Source organism: Euleptes europaea, chromosome 7 (genome assembly GCF_029931775.1).
Source record: "Euleptes europaea isolate rEulEur1 chromosome 7, rEulEur1.hap1, whole genome shotgun sequence".
Classification (NCBI taxonomy): domain Eukaryota; kingdom Metazoa; phylum Chordata; class Lepidosauria; order Squamata; family Sphaerodactylidae; genus Euleptes; species Euleptes europaea.
Genome location: NC_079318.1, coordinates 50,872,507 through 50,893,789, shown reverse-complemented (window position 1 = coordinate 50,893,789; position 21,283 = coordinate 50,872,507). Strand labels below are relative to the sequence as shown.

The window sequence follows — 21,283 nt, the reverse complement described above, 5'->3', positions numbered from 1 at the left end:
CTGATATATCTGGGTTTTGTTTGCTTAAAAGAAAAGGCTAGCTGTGTGTTATGCTGCAGTGCCTAGTCTTTTGGGGTTTTTAAACAAGAATAAATACCTCAACTTGACTGCATAAGTATGTATATGCACAAAGGAGGATAATCACTGTGATGCTAATAATTTATTGAATGCTGTCTTCCTATGGAGGAGGTAATTCTTGTGATTTTGCATAGTCAGATGCTCACATGTATCCATTATCAGTATACTAGATAAGCTGCGTTTCACTCACTCTAAAAGCTCCCTAGAGGTTAGAGATTTTCATGCTCCCTAGAGCAGGGATGGGGAACGTCCGGCCCAAGGACATTTTCAGTGGCCCTTGGGAGTTCCAGGGCCCAGCTGCGGAGGCGCAGCACAGCACAGCCCTCCCCGAGGGTGTTCCTGAGGCTGCGGCGCCCTTTGGACCTCCTCTCGTCGACTGTTGGTCGGCGAGGGGAGGGGGAGGGACGCCTCCCCCAAGGCTGCCCCCTACAGTCATGGCATGCAGGAACGCCGCGGCACACTGTAAGCCCCTCTCGCCGCCTGTCAAGCGGCAAGGGTGGGGAGAGGCCGGTGGCTCCCTGCGGCGGAACATGCGCGCGGGAGCTGTTCAGGCTTGGAGGGCCTTTTGTGGACTTGGGGTGGGAGGGCATGGAGGCTGGGGCCCGGTCGCGCGGGGCTGCGTGTGCTGCCGTGTGTGTGTGTGTGTTGGGGGAGGCGGGGAGCCTGGGGCCCAGTTGCGGGTGTGTGTGTGTGGGGGGGAGGCTTTTCTCTCCCTCTTTTTCTGTCACTCTCCTTTCTCCCCCTCTCTCCCTCGTCTCTTTCTTTGTCTCCTTCCGTCCTTTTCTCTCCCTCCATTTCTCTGTTTTTCTTCCTTCCTCCCTTCCTTCCCTGAAGATCGGCTGCAGGCTGCCTGGGAGGGAGGGGGGAGCAGGGGTGCCCTCCAGGCCTTCTCTGCGTGGCTCCTCTGTGGTTGCCAACCTCCAGGTGGTGGCTGGAGACCTGGCAATCCTAGCCTCCCCCCCCCCCCGCGCCAGGAGATCTACATCTGGTTATGGCCCCCGAATGATGTTATAAATGAGCAAATGGCCCTTGACAGGAAAAAGGTTCCTCACTCCTGCCCTAGAGATTAGTGTAACTGATGCTTGTTCTTAATTTTGGATATATAACAACATTTGTTTTTCAGAAACTTGAGATTACTTCAAAATATTTCTCTTTCTCTTAGAATCAAAGAATCCTCTGGATGGCAACAGGTGTTTACAAGTCCCTATTTAGACTGGACTATTGAGCGTGTGGCTCTAAATGCCAAGGTTGTTGGTGGCCCCCACGGAGACAAAGATAAAATGGTTGCTGTTGCCTCTGAGAGCAGCATCATCCTGTGGAGCATTCAGGATGGTGGCAGTGGCAGTGAAATAGGTGTGTTGATTTTCTTTAGCTGCCAATATGTGTCATTTCAGGGTTTCCAAATTACCGTACGTGTGTTTGCCTACAACAATCTCCAAATGTTGAACTGAGTTTAATGTACACTTAATGTGTGTGTTTTTTCAAATAGCTTGCTATCTTAAGATCAATTATAGGGCAGAAAAGTTTCTTAAGAAAGAAGAGACATTCTAAAAAAATCTAGTTGCCTTAATGGATGGATGTTGGTATATGTTACTTACTGAAGTGTTCTTTAAGGCCTATTGTGATAATGAGTCGAAAGTAATTCCATTTGTGCCTGACTTACTTCAGCTTCATATGTGAGCCTCACTGTGGGAATTAGAGATGACAGTTTGAAATGACTGCCAGCTTGTCTTGTTCTTACTAAAAGCTGTGTTTCTCAAGGTCTCCTTTTGATAACCTTCAAAAAATACAATTTGGGCAATGCTTTGCCACTAATAATCTTTTGAGAAGATATTAGCAGAGATGCCCAGCATTGGCCATCAGACAACTTGAGAGCCAAAGGCTTCACATTACCAGAAGGTGCATAAATATGAAAAAGGCTTTCAGAGAAGCCAAGCACTCCACAATAGAGACCTGATTGATGGCTTGTCCTGCTTATTAAAATACATGCCTGTTCCCAGATATCAGTGGCAGCCTCTGAGTGGGGGGAAGAGAGAATGAATCGAGGAATCTGTTGAGTTCCAAAAGTAACATTTAAGTAATGATGTAACAGTAATGACAGATTGTTTCCTCTGGCAATGAAGAGCTGTCACCATACATTTAATTTACTCATCAGCTTAGATGCATACATTTTTATGAAACTAGTTATGCGATAAGAGAGAGAGAGAGAGACTTGAGAGGGGGTTGGTTTCCTATTTGCAAGTAACTTAGGCCCCAGAAGGAGTCAACATCTGAGTAGGAAAAAAATACATTTTAGAATAATGAATATTCAGTTGACTTAATTCTAATATAATAGAAAATTGTTCTGTGCCACGCACAAAAAAACGAAGAGTAAAAACTTCTTAGGTATCTTTCATTACTGTGTCTATGCACCACAGCAGTACAGTAATGGAGGATTACTTTATTTTCAAGCCCAGTTGCTAGTTTGCAGCAATAGAAGGAAAAAAGTGGCTTTTCAAAGGAATTACACTTCATCTGTGCTGGTGGTAGTAAAGAGCATGGAAGGGAATAATGAGTTAGGGATAGGCTGTGCCCTGTCTGTTCTGTAGTTTGAATTGGAAGGACTTATAGCGATCTTGTTCTTTCCTGCCTGTTAGAATTGAAAGCTGAAATAATAACACAGTACTTTATGCTGTTTGCAGCTTTCACCTCGTGCACTGCGTCTCTTGTACAGTTCATATTATTTCTAGTCAACAAGAGTTTTAATCCAGGTCAACCAGACAGGCATTTCTTGACTTGTACATCCTGAGGATCCTTGCAATTAAAGGGCAACTGAAAATGGAAAAAAAAACAAACCAGTCAGATAGGAACTCGCTGATACGTTGGCATAGAGAACCTGTAGGCATAGAGCAGAAAACTACAGACCCTCAATTTGGGTTGTGGTGGTGGTGGGTGACAAGAAAACGTAGAAAATCCTTTTCTTTGGGGGGTTTTAGATCCTGAGTCTCCAGAACTTCATTTTAAATTATTTAATTTTTAAATGTCAACTGTCTTTTTTAAAAATAGAGATAACCTAGTGGTTAAAGTTTGGGAAGTGATTTAAAAAATCAACACATTTGTAAAATGAACAGGATTTTGTTATGAAGTATAACCATTTACAGGCCCCTTTTAAAATATGGAGATACTGAAATTAATATTATCCCAAATGATTTCCTTTAGTGATCTAATAAAGGATGACTTTTTTCTTTCAAAGAACCTCACAGGCCAGTCTTGCAAAGGCTAACATTAGCAGCCCAGCCTTGGGTTAGCGGGGTGGCGCTTTGTTCAAGTACTGTAAAAGAAACGATTTGTTGTTACAAACACTCTTCAGAACCTGACAACACCATCCATGGAAAATTGCAAGGGCTGGCATCTCCATGATAGAGCTCTCCCAGAGGCTGTTTTCCTTTCAATATTACTTACATAAGATACCACTACTGGATTGCTGCTATAAGCAATACTTTACTGAGACGGCCCCTTAAGACAAAAACCTGTCATTACTTATACCAGCGTCTTCCCTGTGGATGGACGTCAACATTGTTGAGCCTAAGCAGGAGTGACACTTTAAATTCCTTCAGACTATTCGTGCTGTCTTCCTTGATTTCCCTGAATCTCATCCTCCTCTAGAGTAATCAATTCTAGTTGTTTCTCTGTTTTTTATTATTGCCTGTTTTATGTGCCACGCTATTGCATATATTCGCCGTGGAAATGGTCATATGCCCTGAAAAAAATCATTTGGCGTTATAATTAAATCACTTAATGCAGCAAGCTTATTGGTTGCCATCAGAAAACACAGCAGGTTAAAATTATGTCTTGTTTCTTGGTGTTACAACTTACCTTTGTAAAATTTAGATATTGTAAATGTCTGGGAAAGGTTTTGGGTGAGCTTCAGATACAAAAGTATTCCCGCAATTGCATTTATATAATGGCTTCATAATAACATTAGAATATGAACCACGCTATAGAAGGCACTTCATATAGCATCATACTTGTAACTTTTCTTCTGTGGTCTATGATACTGTAACAGCGCATTCCTGACTTCTGAGGATGAAAGTCCTCAGAAGGCCAGGAAGGTGCTGCTCTGGCGATGGGGCCCTCCACGCCGGCGTCCGGGCTACTTATGCCACCATAAGTGGCCTCAATGCCAGCGGGGAGGCCCAGACGCCGGTCTCCCTGTGCTGCTGTGGCAGCGCCACCCCTGGGACACCAGCAGGGCCTTCTGCTGGCATCCCACCGGTGTAAAATCCTGCGGTGGTGTTCCAGGAGGCATTCCTGGGACATGCTTGGGGGGAGGAATTGCCTTTAGGCAGCTCCCTGTCCCCTTTCAGCCCTACACACCAGCAGCGAGAAAGACGGTGCTGCACCTGCTTTTTAGCAGGCGCAGCCTCGCTGTTCTCTCTGGAGCGAAAGCCCCATTTAAAATTTTAAAAGCCTTTAAAAGGCTTTTTTCGAGTTTTGGCCTCCGGGGAAATGGGTTAGGAGGCGCCACAGTGGCATCTCCTCCCCACCGTCCCCACACGCTGAAAGCCCAGAAATGCACCATGACCTTATTATTCCTAATTTGGTAGATGTAGCTGGCAAATGTTCCATCAAGTTACCCCCAAGCGAATAAACTTGGAAAAGTAAAAGGCCTTTTCACTCTTGACTTCTTTTGACTTTCTGTGCAGTTTTTATTCATACTAAATATTAACAATGAACTAATGAACTTTTCCATGTGCCAGCATTCTGGCTACAACTCATAGATAATTTGTCATTAATGAAAGCAGGTGTGTTTGAAACAAGGTTACATTAATCCATTTATAGTAAATTGGCTGTTCCCAGATGCTGCTTAAAGGTCCTAAAAATTAGGTCAACCCAGCCTTTGAACTACAGCTATTTACACGTCAGCATTTTTCATGGTAAATTAAAACAAACAGTAACCATTGTAATTGGCACAATTAACTGTGATCCTATAGAACATATGCATATGGAGACTAATAACATGTCTTTCCTGCTCTCTCCCAGCAGTCCCTGAGATCTCCAAAACACTAAGAGACTGTAGGGGGAAAAAGCCATGTGGCTCAAGTGACTTCAGTGAGGAGGGGGGAGCCAGATGAAATTACCCCCCCTTTCTCTTCCATTGGCTCAAATCCCGTTTGTGCAGGGATGGTGTTATCATTGTTAGTGCTCCTTGCTGCAACTTGTCCATCCACATTCCATGACTTCTGTTTTCATCATTTTTGGTGAAGGGGGCAAGCGGAGAAGAATTCTGAGCACCTGAGTCCTTACGCATTTGTTCCATGGGATTTGACATTATGAAAAAGGAAGAGTAAAAAATATTCCCACTCAAACGTATACTTGAATGGTGGTGTCACAGGCTATGTATGGGCACGTACCTACATATGTTTTACATTACCATATTTTAATTGACCGTTAACGTGTTTTCAATTACTCTGTGTTTAAATAGGTATGGTTAAATGCTTTTTAGCACTAGTGGCCATATGTACAAATTCAGTGGTGAGTAATGTGCATTAACACTGAATCTTGGTCATACAGCATATATTTCCTTCTGCAGTTTGTAGCTATAGTAGAGACTGGAAGACTGCAGTGTATTCCACCTCCAGTATTCCAACCTGGATGACTGTGTTGCTCCGTCTCACTTCGATCAGTCTTTGGTTGTCTAGTGCTGTGTGTTCTGACATATTTTACAAACAATAATTGAAAAGCTCCTGCGTATATTCTGCAGAAATTGATTGCTGCCTTTATTTTTTTTATTTGAAATTTATTTTGAAAGCAGGCTTTTTATAGACTCCGGCTTGTTTTGACAGGAATATTCAGCCTTGGTGTGCCTGTGGATGCTCTCTTCTTCATTGGCAACCAGTTGGTGGCTACTAGTCATACAGGAAAGGTGGGAGTATGGAATGCCGTGACTCAGCACTGGCAGGTATGTTAAATGCTGATCATGACATATTTTATGAAGATCCAACACAGATAAGTCAATCTGCAGGTGATACATTTATATTGCGGTAGTCCATTTTGTAGTTTTTCATGATTGAACTGCTGTGATTTTAAATTATATTGGCATTTAAAGTTTTGTCTTGAGTGTTAGTTATAAAAGTGTTACGCTGATGTATTTGCTTATCTGATTAAGTTACTATATATTCTCCAGTTTTAATTCTGTAACTGATACGAATTTTAATGGCATTTGCCATATTAATAAATGAATCTGAATCTGATTAATCTTACCAGCAGTTTGGACAAAAGAACTTTGTTGTAACCATGTGATATTTGGAAATTCTGTGCTGTAGTCAAAGGCCTTTCAAAATGATGGCCCTGTGCATCATGCCTCAGATATCTGTTTTATATTTCTATTCTCAAATGCCCTGTGATTTTTATGTATTATGCATTCTGACAACGGGAATAGAGATTCTTGGATTCCAGACAAGACTGGGGGAAGAGCTGGGCATTCATGCAGGAAACAAACCTTGTAACACAGCCAGATGAATGTCTCTGTGGCACAATGTAAAGACACGGTGTAATGAAATCCAAGAGGCTGCCTTGCAAATCTCAAGAGGCAGAAGTGACCTAAGGCTGACTCCTGTGGCTGCCACAGCGCTGGTTGAATAAATCCTGATTTTACCCATAAGTGACAGTCATGCCAATGAGTAACACTGCGAGAATGCAAACAGCCAAGTGGTGTAACAGTTACTTTGTTATGCAGTGAAAGCTGACCTACTATATTTGACTGTAAGGGGGAAAAGAACGAAAAGCTCTTTAAAAGATCTGCTAGCCTAATCTGAACACTTTTGAGAGTTAGGCTGCATTAACAAGAATAACATTACCTGTTTGGGGTAGTATTTTAGTAATTATTTAGGAGAGCTTGCCTTTTTCGGTACTCCTAGATTCTCTATATACATTATGATTTTCCGCACCAGAAGTTTAATGAAGTTCCATGTGAATATTCTAACAAAAGTACTTTTATGTGTAGAAGTCCTTTCATTGTATAGTGTCTGTTCCTATTTTAGTAATAGCCGCATAAATAAGCAATTTGGGATTCTTACCAAAGTTCCTGCTGCCTTGGTGAGAGATGAAGAGGGAAGTAGCACATTATGGGCTGCTTTTGTACTTGTCCTCCTGGAAAACCCATATGGGTATGAGGCATCAGGCATGGATGGTCATGACATACATAATGTAATGGGAACCACACCTTGTATCGTATGGCATGGAAAACAGGGGTGCTCATCCAGGATGTTTCTAGAATAGTGAGAGTCTGAACCAGCCTGAAGTTGTAATATTTATGAAATGTCTAATGTTTTGTTTCATTTATTTTAAGTAACTGTGTCAACACTGTCCCACTATGCAGTTCTGCCCTTATGCAATTCAGAAAATATTTGATTAGGAACTAAGAAAAAAAGTTGTCGCCTGAGGGAAAATGTTCTCTCTTCTACCATTTCTCTTTCATTGGTACATGCCATCAGTTGGGACCTATGTATCCCTTGTAAAAAAACTGATATCAGAGAAACTAGTATATTTGACATACTTGAAAAGAGGGAGAAAATAACCTACAAAATAACCTTTAGCTGAACAGGCTTAAAGAATATAATATTGCCTTTGAGGAGAAATTATTAGGTGGTGGTAGATGGAGTGTCTTCAAGAACATGGTGGTACTACTTTTCCCAGGGGCAGGATTGAGAGAATCGGCTTCAAGAAGGAAGATTTAACTAATTAGAAATTTGCCTGGTTAAGTGGACAGGCAAATGAGCAGATTATCTGGGTGAGTCATAACAAGCAATCCTTGGGCCCTGTTATGAGTTTCATCCTTCAGTTTCTTAGTGATCTAATTGCTAAAAAGTTATCTTTTGAGAGTTTTGCTAAGTAAACTGTTCTTTCTGTAGCCAAGAGAGATCATTATGTAGTTTATCTAAATCTTCCTAAGGTTATTATAACTAGTGTTTACATTTTATACTTTCTGGCATCCTCACCATTAGGTTTGAGTTGGTGGCTTCTCATCATCAGGCAAAATCATAATGTCATAGGATAAAATAATGCTCTTGCAAGCAGATTGTTTGGCATTGAAAGTTAGTAATATGGAACCATTTTTCAGTAGTTTAGAGGTTGAGAGCTGACAAGTTACATAGAATATTTTAAAATTATGTCTCATCTTCCTTTGGGGTATATCTTGTCTGCGTAGCCATATAAAATGTGCTGGATACTTGACAAGGATTCTGTAGCTCATTGTAAAATAAATAAACCCAATCAAGTCAGAAATTGTGACCTTTGCTGTACTTGAGCCCTTAACGAGAGAGAGATGCATATTTCTCTTTAAAATTATGTACTGGATATTTGTATTATAAAATGTCACATGCAGAATGAATTTTTCTCAGATCCCAATAGTCAGAATCATCTCTCACACAAGCTATTATTCAGAGGCATAGTAAACACTGTAGGAATTCTCAGTTTAACATTTGTGTGATGAACACTAGTGTATGTGTGTGGAGTGGGGGACATAGAATACCAGACCTTGAAAATACTCTGCATGTCAGCTTTTTGTCTGGAAACGGTGTTGCCAAGTGACAAATTATAGGGTCAACATGAACATATTTGTGCTTTGTTTTTTGCACAGTAAACTTTGTTGCACGGTACAGAATCACTGTACCGCTTAACATCAGATTGTTTTCAGTTGAGTTCAATAAATGAAATATCCTTGATGAATTCTCTATTTTGGAATCCTGTTGGCAAAGCGTAATGTCTAATTTCAATACACTCATGCAATAATAACAGCAGTAAAAATTAAGTGGAGTCTGTTTTCTCAATTTAGCTGTCACGTTACTGGCTATGGCTGTATCCTGTTTCTGCCAAGACACTGCCAACATCGCTAGGGACTGGGAGAGTGAACCCTCTCAATTATCTTTTAAAGTAGAAAATACTTTAATTCTTTGACTACCTAATTGGTTCTACATGAATAAAAGAATTGGGGAAAGTTATTCAGGCAATTCTTAATGACACTTGAATCCTTTTTTTAAACCATATGCTCTGTAATCAGACAAATAGAGTCTCTTCAGAAATATTTACAAGTTGATTCTTTAGGTCTAGAGCTTGAAAGTTAAGAATGAATTTTGTCCTTCTTTCCATACACTCGTTTCCATACACTTGGATGTGGGCTGCAGTATTCTGGAACTTCTTGCAAGCTATTAAAGGCCGTTTCTTTCCCCATGGTTTTAACTATTGGTTCTGTTGCTGCTTATAGCTAATTCTCATAATCTAGTAGCTGCATGGGATCTGAATATCATTTCTAACATTTGTCAGATAATAAGCTATAGTTGGTGCATAGTCTGAGTGTCTACAATAGTGGGTTCTCTGTTTTAAAGAGTGGAAAAACTGAGCTGGCCATATTAATTTTGTCTGTTTTTGTGTACCTAAATGGGTTTCTGCAATGGCATCCATGTGGTAAAGTCAAGTTTCCACATTCTGAAAATGCCTAGAGAATAAGTCCACCTTGCAACCTTTAGCTGCAGCGCTTACTGTTTCAGGTGGGGAAAGGGGGGAGCAGAAGACACTGGGCGATTGTGTCCAGCATTGGTCAGCTAGGCAGCTCACATGCTGCTTTCTGTAGCCTGCCCCCATTTGGCTACCTGTACAGTGGCCAGGGGGGCAGAGCTAGCAGGCTCTAGTTTTGTCTGCGCTGCATGTTTGAAATGAAGGGAGTTGGGGGGGGGTTGCTGTTAACTGTCATTTGTCCCACTTGCCCCCATCTTATGCTGTGCCAAGATGTGAGGAACCTATAATCAATAAAATTGTGGCCAGGTTTTCCCCACTCCCATGTATTTGTGTAGTTCTTCTCTCCCTCCCCTTCAGGCTCGTCTCCATTCCAGCCACAAGTTGCTTTCAGGAGGTGTTTAAAACAGATACGCTCAAATAGACTGGAAGAGGAGTGTTGTTTGTGAATTGTTCTGATTTAATTCTGGTAAAGTTGGATTACTGGAAACAATTAGGAAGTACATTGTCAGACTCCATATTGTGTTAGTCCTACTGAAATTGTAGTTCTTTGAGAATATTTTAAAAAATCAAGTGGCAACAATACAAGCTTAAATTTAATGTTTAAATTTAATTTGTTTTAGGTTCAAGATGTTGTCCCCATCACCAGTTATGATACTGCTGGATCTTTCTTACTATTAGGCTGCAATAATGGCTCCATTTATTACATAGGTAAGGCAGGGGTATTATCACTGTACACTCACTCAATATTGGTGTCATATCACTTGTGTTTTTTAGTCCTGACAAAAATGATCATAATGAATATGAAGAAGTATGATCTCAGTTCCTTCTGTTTGCCAGTTTTAAAATAATATATTTATTTTACAGATATGCAGAAATTTCCATTAAGAATGAAGGATAATGACCTTCTGGTGACGGAACTTTACCACGATCCTTCCAATGACGCCATAACAGCACTTAGTGTTTACCTCACGCCTAAAACAAGTTTGTACCAACTTCTTGATTTATCTTAAAATGAATAAGCACTATTTTCATATTAACAATCCATCCTGTTGTCTAAAGTTACGATGAGTAAACTTTCCTGAATTTTTTTCTGTTATAGGGTCAGCGTTTACAAAACAGCATTGGAGAATGCTTGGGGATGGGTGGGTGAACATTTATTTATTCCCTTTTTTAACAAGGGTTCATATTCAGTTGTAAATCATGACCCCCCCCTTACCATGGGGGCTGCTGCACCACTAGTCATGACAAGAGGGAGCCCCCCCACCTTGTTGCTGGGAAAGATAACTGTTAGCATCAGGTGTCCTGTGGAAAATAGCATCTTCCAAGGCTTAGCAGCATTTAGCCATGGGGGGGGGGGGTAAAGAGGAGGAAAAACCTACCTCTCTGCCCATAAAAACCCAAGAGGTACCATGCTCGATGAGACCATTGATCCATCCTGCTTCACACAGTGATGAGCCAGTTGTCTTGGAGAGAAGTAGGGCATAGAGGCTAAGGCCTCCCCTGATGTTGCTTCCAAGCACTGCTCACAGCTACAGCAGCAGACTGGTACGGGGGAAGGAGTTCTCCTTTGCCACATATTAAAATCTGAATCAGAAGTAGCAAGGGCATAATACTTACGTTGTGACATTCACCTTCAGTACAAGTTGCTGAGATTTGTATTATGAATTTCAGCAGTGTTACTAGTCAGTAACACTAGTTAGTTACTAGTCAGTTACTAGTTAGTTGTGTATATTTTGCTGCTGTGTCAAAATTAATATACCGAGTGACCAGGAACTGATTGTGATTTTGTATTTAGAAATATCTGTTGATCAATCGATCTAATCTTTTAAATAAGTAAATTCAAACACCTTGTCATGAGGTTTTTGTACTTTCAACTTAAATTTGTACTTCCTGTCTAGACGCTGACGGCACACTAGTGTTTGTTGCCTGTTGGTGTATACATGTTGTGCTTAGAAATGTCATATTTGCCATTTGCTAGTACAGCGAAGACCAAACAACATAGAAGAGAGGCCATATTATGTTTATGGCACAAATGTATTATCAGTTGCCAATGTCTGTTCGCAGGAAGACAAAATTTCTATGTCTTTATTGAAATTAACTAGGCAGATTGTCTTCAGAAATGCAGCCTTAACCATATTGAAGATGCTTTAGAAATGCGAAGTGTGAATGTCACAAGTTGGGCATTTAAAAACCTGTGTATGATATAGAAACTCATTGGAGTTCCAGGGTTGCTTGTACATCATCGTTGAATTTATGCTTGATGGCAAACCCTGGATTATTATGTAATGCATGAAATGGCCAAAGGACTTAGTTTAGGCATGTACAGCATTTTCTTCAATGAGATACCTGCAGTACAATACTACACTTTTGTTAGGCTGTTATTTTCTAATTGAACCTTGTTTAATATTACTTTCAGCTTTTCTGCAGGGAGGGGGGCTTTGAATTTCTAAAACTGCATTGTTGCAGTACAGTAAAAGGCATATGCTTACCATAAAATTATTAACCAAACAGCAAGCATATTTCTACAGAATGTATAGCAAATGGGCACTTTTTTTACTGTATTCCTGATCCCCCGACCCCATTTGGGTGATGAGAGGTTGTGTATTGAAGAATTATTTTTGTCTCTTGTAGGTGTAAGTGGTAATTGGATTGAGATTGCGTACGGCACAAGCTCTGGAGCAGTGCGTGTGATTGTGCAGCACCCAGAAACAGTTGGGTCAGGCCCTCAGCTCTTTCAGACTTTCACAGTTCACCGAAGCCCTGTTACAAAGATCATGTTGTCTGAGAAACATTTGGTATCAGGTAATCTTGCTTGCCATAAACCAGCAACTTCCTGATGTGTCCTGTATGCTTGCACACACACCCATTCATGCATGCCCCGGGGGAGAGAGAAACTTTAATTATGAATAAAAGCCTTGTGGTATGCTCAATTTCAGATGAAGAAACCAAGCAAAACAAAAAGGTGAAGGGAACCCAGAAAAGGGAAGGAAATTGCAGTGGTTGTATGGTGGGGTAGGACTCCGTCTGTTGTCGACAATTAGGGGTAGGGTAGCATATCTTTCTCCACCACAGAGCTGTTTTAATAGTCAAGGGTTTTAACGTTTTCAAGTTTGCCTCTGTGGGGACCCTGTTCAAGTAGGGAGGTAGCTTAAAAATGTTTTAAATATATTTTATTTTATTCTGCTAAGTCTGGTGTGACAAATTGCATGGGTATATTCAAACTCTTACAGCAGGCGTGTGTGTGTATATAAGCAGCTTTTCATACCAGTTCTAGTACTTGAGGGAGTTGCACTGAGAATGCAGGTGACTAATATGAAGAGGTTTAGGCTTTGGATAAGGCTAACAATGTAAAAGCCTCCCCCTCCCTTGTATTCTTTCTAGTTTGTGCTGATAACAATCATGTTCGGACATGGACAGTGACTCGTTTCAGAGGAATGATTTCAACACAGCCGGGATCCACTCCCTTGGCATCGTTCAAAATTTTATCCTTGGAAGAGACGGAGAGCCATGGCAGTTACTCTTCTGGAAATGATATAGGTAGGCAAAGCATTCCAAGCTGGGCTGCTATGCTGTTCTCTGCGCCTGTGAATCGGATTTTTCTTTCTTGCAAACAGGAAAATTTTGTCTAGAGTAAGCAGGTGTGCTAGGGCTGGGTAGGAGGCTACTTGTGCATTTCAGCATTGTTTGGAGAACTACTCCGTCCCAAGATGACTTTTGTGCCTACACTGCTACTCTGTGGTTTGTTTGTTTTTTAGTTAAATTATTCTCAGTAACCTGGAATTTAAAAAATCAGGATAACGGGGTTGCGCTTACCTGTAACGGATGTTGATCGAGTGTCTGCCTGTGCAGGCACACACCCCTCCCTCCTGACCAGCTGTGAGATCTACGATTCATGTGAGGGTAGGGCTTGTGGCGGCTCAGGCAGAACTGAGTGGTGAAGTTACTAGCCCCGTTGGACTATGTGACTGCTGGAGCGGGAAATGGTAACATCTGCTCCATCGGAGGGCTTATCGCCCCCTAGTGTTCTAAAGCTAGTAGAACACCGTCCGAGGCAGACCTACACGTGGGACTGCGCAGAAGAATGATGGTGAATTTTGTTTGTCCGTCAAGGTGATTTAGACTTTTTGTTTTCAAGTTGCAGTAAAATATCCTAATAACTGAATGAAATAGCCTAAATTGGCTAAATCTCAGCCAAGGATCTTGGGCAGTATTATTAGTAAAGGAAAAGGGTAGGAGTTAGAGTGTTTGCCGGTGAGAGGAAAGGACCGAGCAGATGAAGTGGTGGAGCAGAGAGGAGAAGCAGGCTTTGAGGCCCTTGCTGCAGTGAGATCATGATGTGTGAATCTTCAAAGGTCTGGTTCCCAGGGCTGTCTTAACAGCATTTTAGGCCCCCGGGCAAAGCAGTGCACTGGGGCCCTTACCTACGCAACCGCTCACAGGAATAAAAATGTAAATGTTCGATAAAATTAAAGATATATTTATTGGTGCTTCCATAATGAACAAGTCATTTCTTACATTATATTTCAGTATTTATTCTTAATCCAAACCCAAGTTAACATTAATATTGCTCATTTTCTTTAGTAAAACATGCTAAATATGTTCCAGCCTCACTGCCTCCATTATATAGCCTGCTGGTAAATATAGTCGTCAGCTCCTGTTCTAAGGTAATGTCATCCATCAGAGGTTTCACCATCGTGTATTCAGAAAGGACGTCTATTCTTTTTGGAGTTTGAAATGAGACTTGCAGATATTTTGTGAAATAGAAACAAGGTTTATTTATATCCTCTGTGTCACAGGATTCTTGTGGCTATTTTAAATTGGTTGCCACCAGCTAAACCGAAGTAGCCCTCTGTTGTATAACTCCGACTACTGATTGTTACCTGGAAAAAGCAATCTTCTTTTGCTTTGAAAATATGCTTCCAGTGGGGTAGCTCATACTGGCGTAAATGTTGGCCACTGGCATTCTGTTTCATTTTCAAAAGATGTCCAGGGATTTGAGTGCATAGAACTCTGAAAAGTATGATGTAATATTTGACATGCTGTTTTACCTGTTTGAAGAATGTCCGTGAGCCTTTTCTTTTGGATTACAGGGCCGTTTGGTGAGCGTGATGATCAGCAGGTATTTATCCAAAAAGTTGTTCCGATCACAAACAAATTATTTGTGAGGCTGTCTTCTACTGGGAAAAGGTAATTACAGTGTAGTACTGTATTTTAAAAAAACTTATATCATGCTCTAAGCCAATGCCAGCTCTTGAGATAGCTTAAAAATGCAAAGTTCCGTACGTAACAAAAATATAAATATACATTAAATTGGCCATCAGAAAATACGAACTCAAAATGCCTATGTAAGCTTGGCACCAGACAAATGGATGAAGGGAGTTGGTGTTCCACTATAGTTGGTGTTCCACAGCTGCAAATACCCTTTCTCTTATTGTTCACCTCATCGGTGCCTAATATCCATGTGTCTGATAATTCTTTTGATGCTCAATGTCCTGATGAAATTGTCCATTGTTTATCATCTGTAGTTAAACTGTATCCAGGATCAGTTTGGTACCAAAATTGGTGTTAAGATTGTCAAGCAAAAAATATTATTGTGCTGATGCTGTTGATTGGCTGGAATCTAGTAGTCTGACACTATCATAGTTGAATCAGAGAATGGTAAAGGAAATCTCGGCATACGTGTGGCTTGTTTGCACTAAACTCATCCTACTCTTTTCTTGCATCAGGCCCGCTAGTGCCAGGGTTCCTTGCTTAACAGAGGTAGGCTCTACTGGAGCAAAAAAGAGGGAAACAAGTATACACAAAGGACTGCTTGCATGATGGCACTACTCACAGGTGGCCAAGAGTAGTTGGGCATCTTGTCCAGGGTAGTGCCATCATACAGTAACTGTTCTTGGAATCCTGTGCATACTGTGCATGCCTGCAGTGCCATGGTGGTGCTGACTGCCCTTGGCAAACAAAAAAAGGGTGGGGGGAGGCCCAGAGGGCACACCGTAGAGCCTGTGCATTACAGTGTTCTAGTTTGACTCAGACACTGTATATTTAGCCCATTTCCAGCATCCTTTAGAAACTCTGTGGCTGAGGAATATGCCCTACACAAATTAGCAATAAATCCGTGGTCCACTTGTCCATCTACCAGGCTCAGTTTACATAGAAGACAGACTAAAGTGACAGATTGGTGATGAGAAGGGAGGGGTGTGCTGTTGTTTGCCTCTCCCTCAAACCTGGAATTGAGTGTGTATGCATTTATGCCGTCTTCAGGGAGCATGTTTGAGAGTTGGAGTATAGTATGAGAGTGCACTGGGAGATCCAAATGATGATTTCTAAACTGCCAGAAATTCTTGTGAGCAGTGGTTGGAATGATGTGCTGGATACGATTATTGCCCTGGTGGTAGCCTTAGGGGTTTTCTCCCCATCGAAGTAGTTGATTATATCGCCATATAGTGTCTAGTGACTAGTCACAAGATCTTTACACAAATCTGTACAAAAAAATGGTATCTGCTATGATACTGTTAGTAATCTTAGGATTTAGAGCTGCTCTTTGAACTCAGGATTCTGCATGTTATTTCCTGAATGTCTGCACTATCTTGTAAGTGTCCCGTCAGCCATTCGTTTCTTGCCTGTGAGCAGGATAAATGGAGTGAGGAAAGTGTTGTGGCATCCAGCATTTCGGAGCAGATGCCTATGATTCTGTGTGCCATTTTACAAATCCGTTTTGCCTATCACTAAAATGGATTTACTGTGCTATAGGAATGTTTCAGATGATAATGTTTAAGTGATCAGGAACTGGATACAAGGATATAGAAGGACAAAAAAATCAATTTGCGTCTTGGCTTGTATCGTAACAGTAAAATGTGTATTTTACAACCCTAGTTTACCTGCAAGCAGGATTGCTTTTAACTTTCACTTTTTTTTAATGGGCATTTAATTATATCTCTTATTTTAGAGCTCTCTTCTGTTCCTCCCATATGCTTGTGTGTATTGCTACCTTTCATAAAAAAATTATATGTTGCCTGCCTGTTTAAAACTAAATGAAATCCAAAGATGTGGAAACAGCAGCTAAAGTGTTCTTGAAAGCCCTGGATACCAGTTAAAGAAAATAGCACTGTTCTAAAGTTGAAACTGCTACTGCAACCATGGCCGCTAATAGCGATTCACCAGCACGCAGTATCTGTAGCACATGGCCTATCGTTTCTTATTACTTAATCTTGTAATGAATAAAACTCTTAAAGAGAATCAATCTTCTTTGCATCAAAGTTCATTATGTACAATCATAAGCAACTGTTGGAGAAATTAATCAAGAGTACATTTTCGGAGCACCTAGATTATCCCTTTGACAGCTTGTTTGTTTTTAAGTAAATAACATTAGAAGCTTGTAATATGGTTGGAGGCCAAATTATCATCCCAATAAATGTTATAAATCACGATGATTTAATGTTCTGTGCATGTACAGGAAGAAACCGTCACAGGTTTATTAAAATTGGTGTCGTATTAGGGTAAATTTTAACGTAATAACTCAAAGCCTGTTCAACTTTGACCTCTTTCTGTTCTCAATCTCTCTGATTACTGCAGGCATCATCTAATCAACCTATGCCTCCTACATGTTAATTAAAACCTGCCTTCACGTATACGTACACATTTGCTCTCAGAAATAATTGCATTGGTGATCAGTTCCCATGGTAGCACTTTACTTTGGGCACGTTCAGAAGTTGCGCATCCTTTCTTAAGCAATTGCCCCTGAACTGCTGTGGGACCATCTACTCTTTTTAGTGCAGGGATGGTTTCTGTTACAAAGCAGCAGGAGTCCTAGACCTAGCCACACAAGCATGTTTTGGAATTAGTTCCTTTTTTTTTTTTTAAGGAGCAAATATTTTTGAAAAAACCTTTTTGACTACCACAGAACACTTCTGTTATTTTTAGGAGAGGAAAATATGATTCTCAAAACATGGTGTAAGCTATAAACTGAAATGTGTTGATGTGCAGGAGTAGTGATAGCCACAAACAAGGCAATTCAAGGATTCTGTCTTGCCAGTTTATTTTCTTGTCGTGTTTTTCTAGGAATGGAAGCAGGGTTTTTTTTTTAATATGGTATCAGTTTAGAAGTGTGCAACAGCTTGTTTACAAATGTTCTGGGTCGTGGCGCTGAAGGAATTATGGCTGCAGTCCCTGGACAACTTGGGCTCCTTTTCTTCCCATAACTGTCACCAGGCTGCTGTGCAAGTTGTCCGTTTGCGCATTAAAATATGCAGCTTTGGGGGAAAAACTGGAAGAAAAACCTAGAAGAAATTAAGGGTCATCCAACTGTAGAAAACATGGTGACTACCTGGCAGAAACTTAAACCAAGATTGAGTTCTAACTGATCATTGTTGATAGCACTCCTTAACGTATTCGGTACGATAATGGACAGAAAACAATACGGGACAATACAATATCAAGACCTGGTGAAAACAGATGGTACAATTAAAACGTTGTTGGAGATACAAGAGGAATATCACCAGATGCCATGGCTAACCTATCACCAACTAATCTCAAGATTCAAGGAAAATTGCATAACCAGGGGAGCACTGAAGCCAAAAACAGAGTTTGAACAGATAAGTAAAACCTCTCAACATCTACTAGGTAAAATCTATAAGCTCTTGGTGACATACGATACGGAAGATGAACAAGTGAAGTCATGCCAGATTAAATGGATGGAAAATCTGAATGAAATTATAACAATCGATGAATGGGAACAACTATTTCGCAGAAATCTCAAGTTCACTCTATGCCAAGGGATTCATGAAAACTGGTTAAAAATGTTACATAGATGGTACCTGACGCCGAGTGATATTCAAAACATGAATAGCTCGACATCTGGTCTATGTTGGAAATGTTGCAAAGCCAGGGGCACTTTTTATCATTGCTGGTGGACTTGTAAATCAGTCCAGAAATTCTGGAATAAAATACACAAGAACATAGAAGGCATTCTCGGTTACAAAATTATATATGACCCTAAACTATACCTACTGAATAAAACTCCAGACAGCATCGACAAGGACCAACAAGACATGTTAAAATACTTAGTTACAGCTGCAAGGATAGTTCTAGCATCGCTATGGAAAACTAATAGAATTCCACAAATCGAGACTTGGATTGATAAAGCATACGAATATATCACAATGGCACAATTAACTGAAACACTACAGAAAGAAACTCAAAAACAAAATAGAGATAAATGGAAATCCTTCTATGAATATATTAAAACCAAAAAATGATAACAAAACTTTATAAGACACAGCAGATTCATAATGGAGATCGAATATAACCTATCAAAAAGTTAATGTATTATTACAACCTATCAGGGGGCGGTATTAGATATGCCAACGTTGTATAACATTAATACACGTATTTATCTCTCTTTCTATATATATATCTTTTCTTTTCTTTTAATTTTATTCCCCTGCTCCTTTTTCCTTCTGTATCCCATTTTCTATTAAAAACCAATAAAAATATTTATTAAAAAAAAATATGCAGCTTTTTTTCCCTATGAGGGTAATTGGCAAAATGAATCTGCCACAGAATCTGACATGTACTATGTAAGAAAAAATCACTGGGTACTTCTCTGCTGAATTTTGTTTCAGTTAGATGACATTTATAAAAGGTTATGTCAGAGACTTGTTTTTGATAGTTAAAGGATTGTTATCTGTAGGAGGGAGCTTTATGGTTTACTACTGCGACTTTTAATAGTAATTTTTAAGCTTTCACCTGAACCTAAATTATCTTTTAAGTCTCAGGAAAAGTATATGGCACAACCCCTTTGTTTGCAAATTAGTTGACTAATGTGCCATTTCCCCCCCTTCATTTTTATGCAGGATCTGTGAGATTCAAGCAGTTGACTGTACTACAATTTCATCCTTCACAGTACGGGAATGTGAGGGATCCAGCAGGATGGGTTCAAGGCCACGGCGCTACCTCTTCACTGGACATGTAAACGGCAGCATTCAAATGTGGGACTTGACTACAGCAATGGACATGGTTAATAAAAGTGAAGAAAAAGGTAGTTACCTTGATGTAGACACTGGGCTGTATCCTCCAGCTTAAGTGGCTCTTCTGTTGGAGGAAAGGTTCAAACCTTGCTTAGTGGAGAAGTAGGTTATAGGCCACTTAATGCAGAAGAGAGTTAAATTTAAAGAGACATTCGCGGAAGAGGCATATCTAGTCACAAACCATTCTGTAGGATGCTATGTTCCTGCTGCCTTTTCTTTGTTCATTTTTGTCTTGTTGCTTAATGTCCCCCTCTACTGGTGGAGACAGGGATGGATAGCATGGAATGATGTGCTCCAGCTTTCTAGGGTGCTACTAAAGCAGCTTCAGAAGTCTGGTTTAACCTGCTGTGGTCTTGAACAGGCTGGTGGTCCTGAAGGACTGTTACACTGGCCACTTATGACTGTTAAGATTAAATTGTGTAGGGCCTGGTCACTGATTACTCTCTCTTCTCCCTCCCCCCCACCTCCAAGATGTGGGAGGTCCTACAGAAGAAGAATTGCTCAAGCTTCTGGATCAGTGTGACCTGAGTACGTCTCGTTGTGCAACCCCTAACATCAGTCCAGCCACTTCAGTGATGCAGCAAAGCCGCCTGCGGGAATCAAGCTCCAGGTAAGTCTGGGAAGGCTGTGGACACAGGTGTTTGCGAGATAGTAGGCCCAGTTTTTCTTTCCAGTGGAATTGGGTTTCTGAATTTTCAGCTGTGGAAGGTCCCAATCAAAAGAGCATGTTTATAAACAGGAGGTACTGATGAGTCAGCCACCTTCAGTATGTTCAGCTCTCAAGAGTAGGCAGGCTGCAAGCTTAAGGTATTCAGGAGCTTATTGTTTTGTAAATTGGTCAGAGTGGGAGCATCCAAGAAATTTATGACTTTTTCTGTTAAAGGCTAGTAAATTCCAGTGTTAGTACAAAAGAGCGATCTGTGACACAGTTTGCTAGATAAATCAGCTGGCAATCAATTGCTAGTCTCTAGACTTGAAGCACAGGATGGCAGAAGTTTCTACTTTGAGATGTCATCAATCTGTTTACTTCTGTGTGTAAAATGTTTTCAGCCTCCAGTTGCAACACCGTGAAACGATTCATGAAACTGCCACGTATGGCTCCATACGGCCATATAGGGAGAGCCCTTTATTAGCCAGAGCACGGCGGACCGAGAGTTTTCACAGTTACAGAGAGATTCAGACTTTTAATTTGAACAGAAATATGGTCGACAAGGCTGTACCTCAGAATGGCAACCAGAGTCCTGTACAGGCAGAGGTGAAAAAGACGGGTGAAAACACGGCCGAGAAGAAGACTTCCGCATCTGCGCTTGAGGTCAGGGCTGCCCGAGCATCAGAAGGTGGGACTGAATTTCAGAAAGTGCCGGAAAACACGTTAGAGTTGAAGAAAAGAGGAGCTGATGAAGAAAATGAAGCCAAAGCGGACAACAAAAAGAAAAGTGGCTTTGAAGGAGGCGGGTTCTTGGGGAGGAAGAAAGCACCTCATCTGGTGTCTTCACCCAGTATCGGGGAAGGCGGGGCTGAAGCGCCCAGTGCAGCATCTCCATCACCGACAAAGACAGCGATTTCTCCACGCCATAAGAAAAGTGACTCTTCCTGTCAGGATTATACCTTGTAAAAGTGCTGATGAATATTTATACCTAAGAGATGCATCAAAAAATTTTAACACTAAACTGGATGGAATGTTT

At 40.8% G+C, this 21,283-nt stretch overlaps 1 protein-coding gene across 1 annotated transcript in view; it reads left to right on the top strand.

Annotated features, from left to right (window-relative positions):
• Window positions 1-21,283, top strand: part of KCTD3 (potassium channel tetramerization domain containing 3) — a 41,183-nt gene extending 19,900 nt beyond the window's left edge. The window contains exons 9-18 of the mRNA XM_056852759.1: window positions 1,241-1,431; window positions 5,904-6,019; window positions 10,194-10,281; window positions 10,438-10,554; window positions 12,205-12,375; window positions 12,955-13,110; window positions 14,664-14,760; window positions 19,425-19,609; window positions 20,070-20,208; window positions 20,649-21,283. Coding sequence (XP_056708737.1) covers window positions 1,241-1,431; window positions 5,904-6,019; window positions 10,194-10,281; window positions 10,438-10,554; window positions 12,205-12,375; window positions 12,955-13,110; window positions 14,664-14,760; window positions 19,425-19,609; window positions 20,070-20,208; window positions 20,649-21,213 — 1,825 coding nt within the window. The 3' untranslated portion in view covers window positions 21,214-21,283. The remainder of the gene's footprint in view (window positions 1-1,240; window positions 1,432-5,903; window positions 6,020-10,193; window positions 10,282-10,437; window positions 10,555-12,204; window positions 12,376-12,954; window positions 13,111-14,663; window positions 14,761-19,424; window positions 19,610-20,069; window positions 20,209-20,648) is intronic.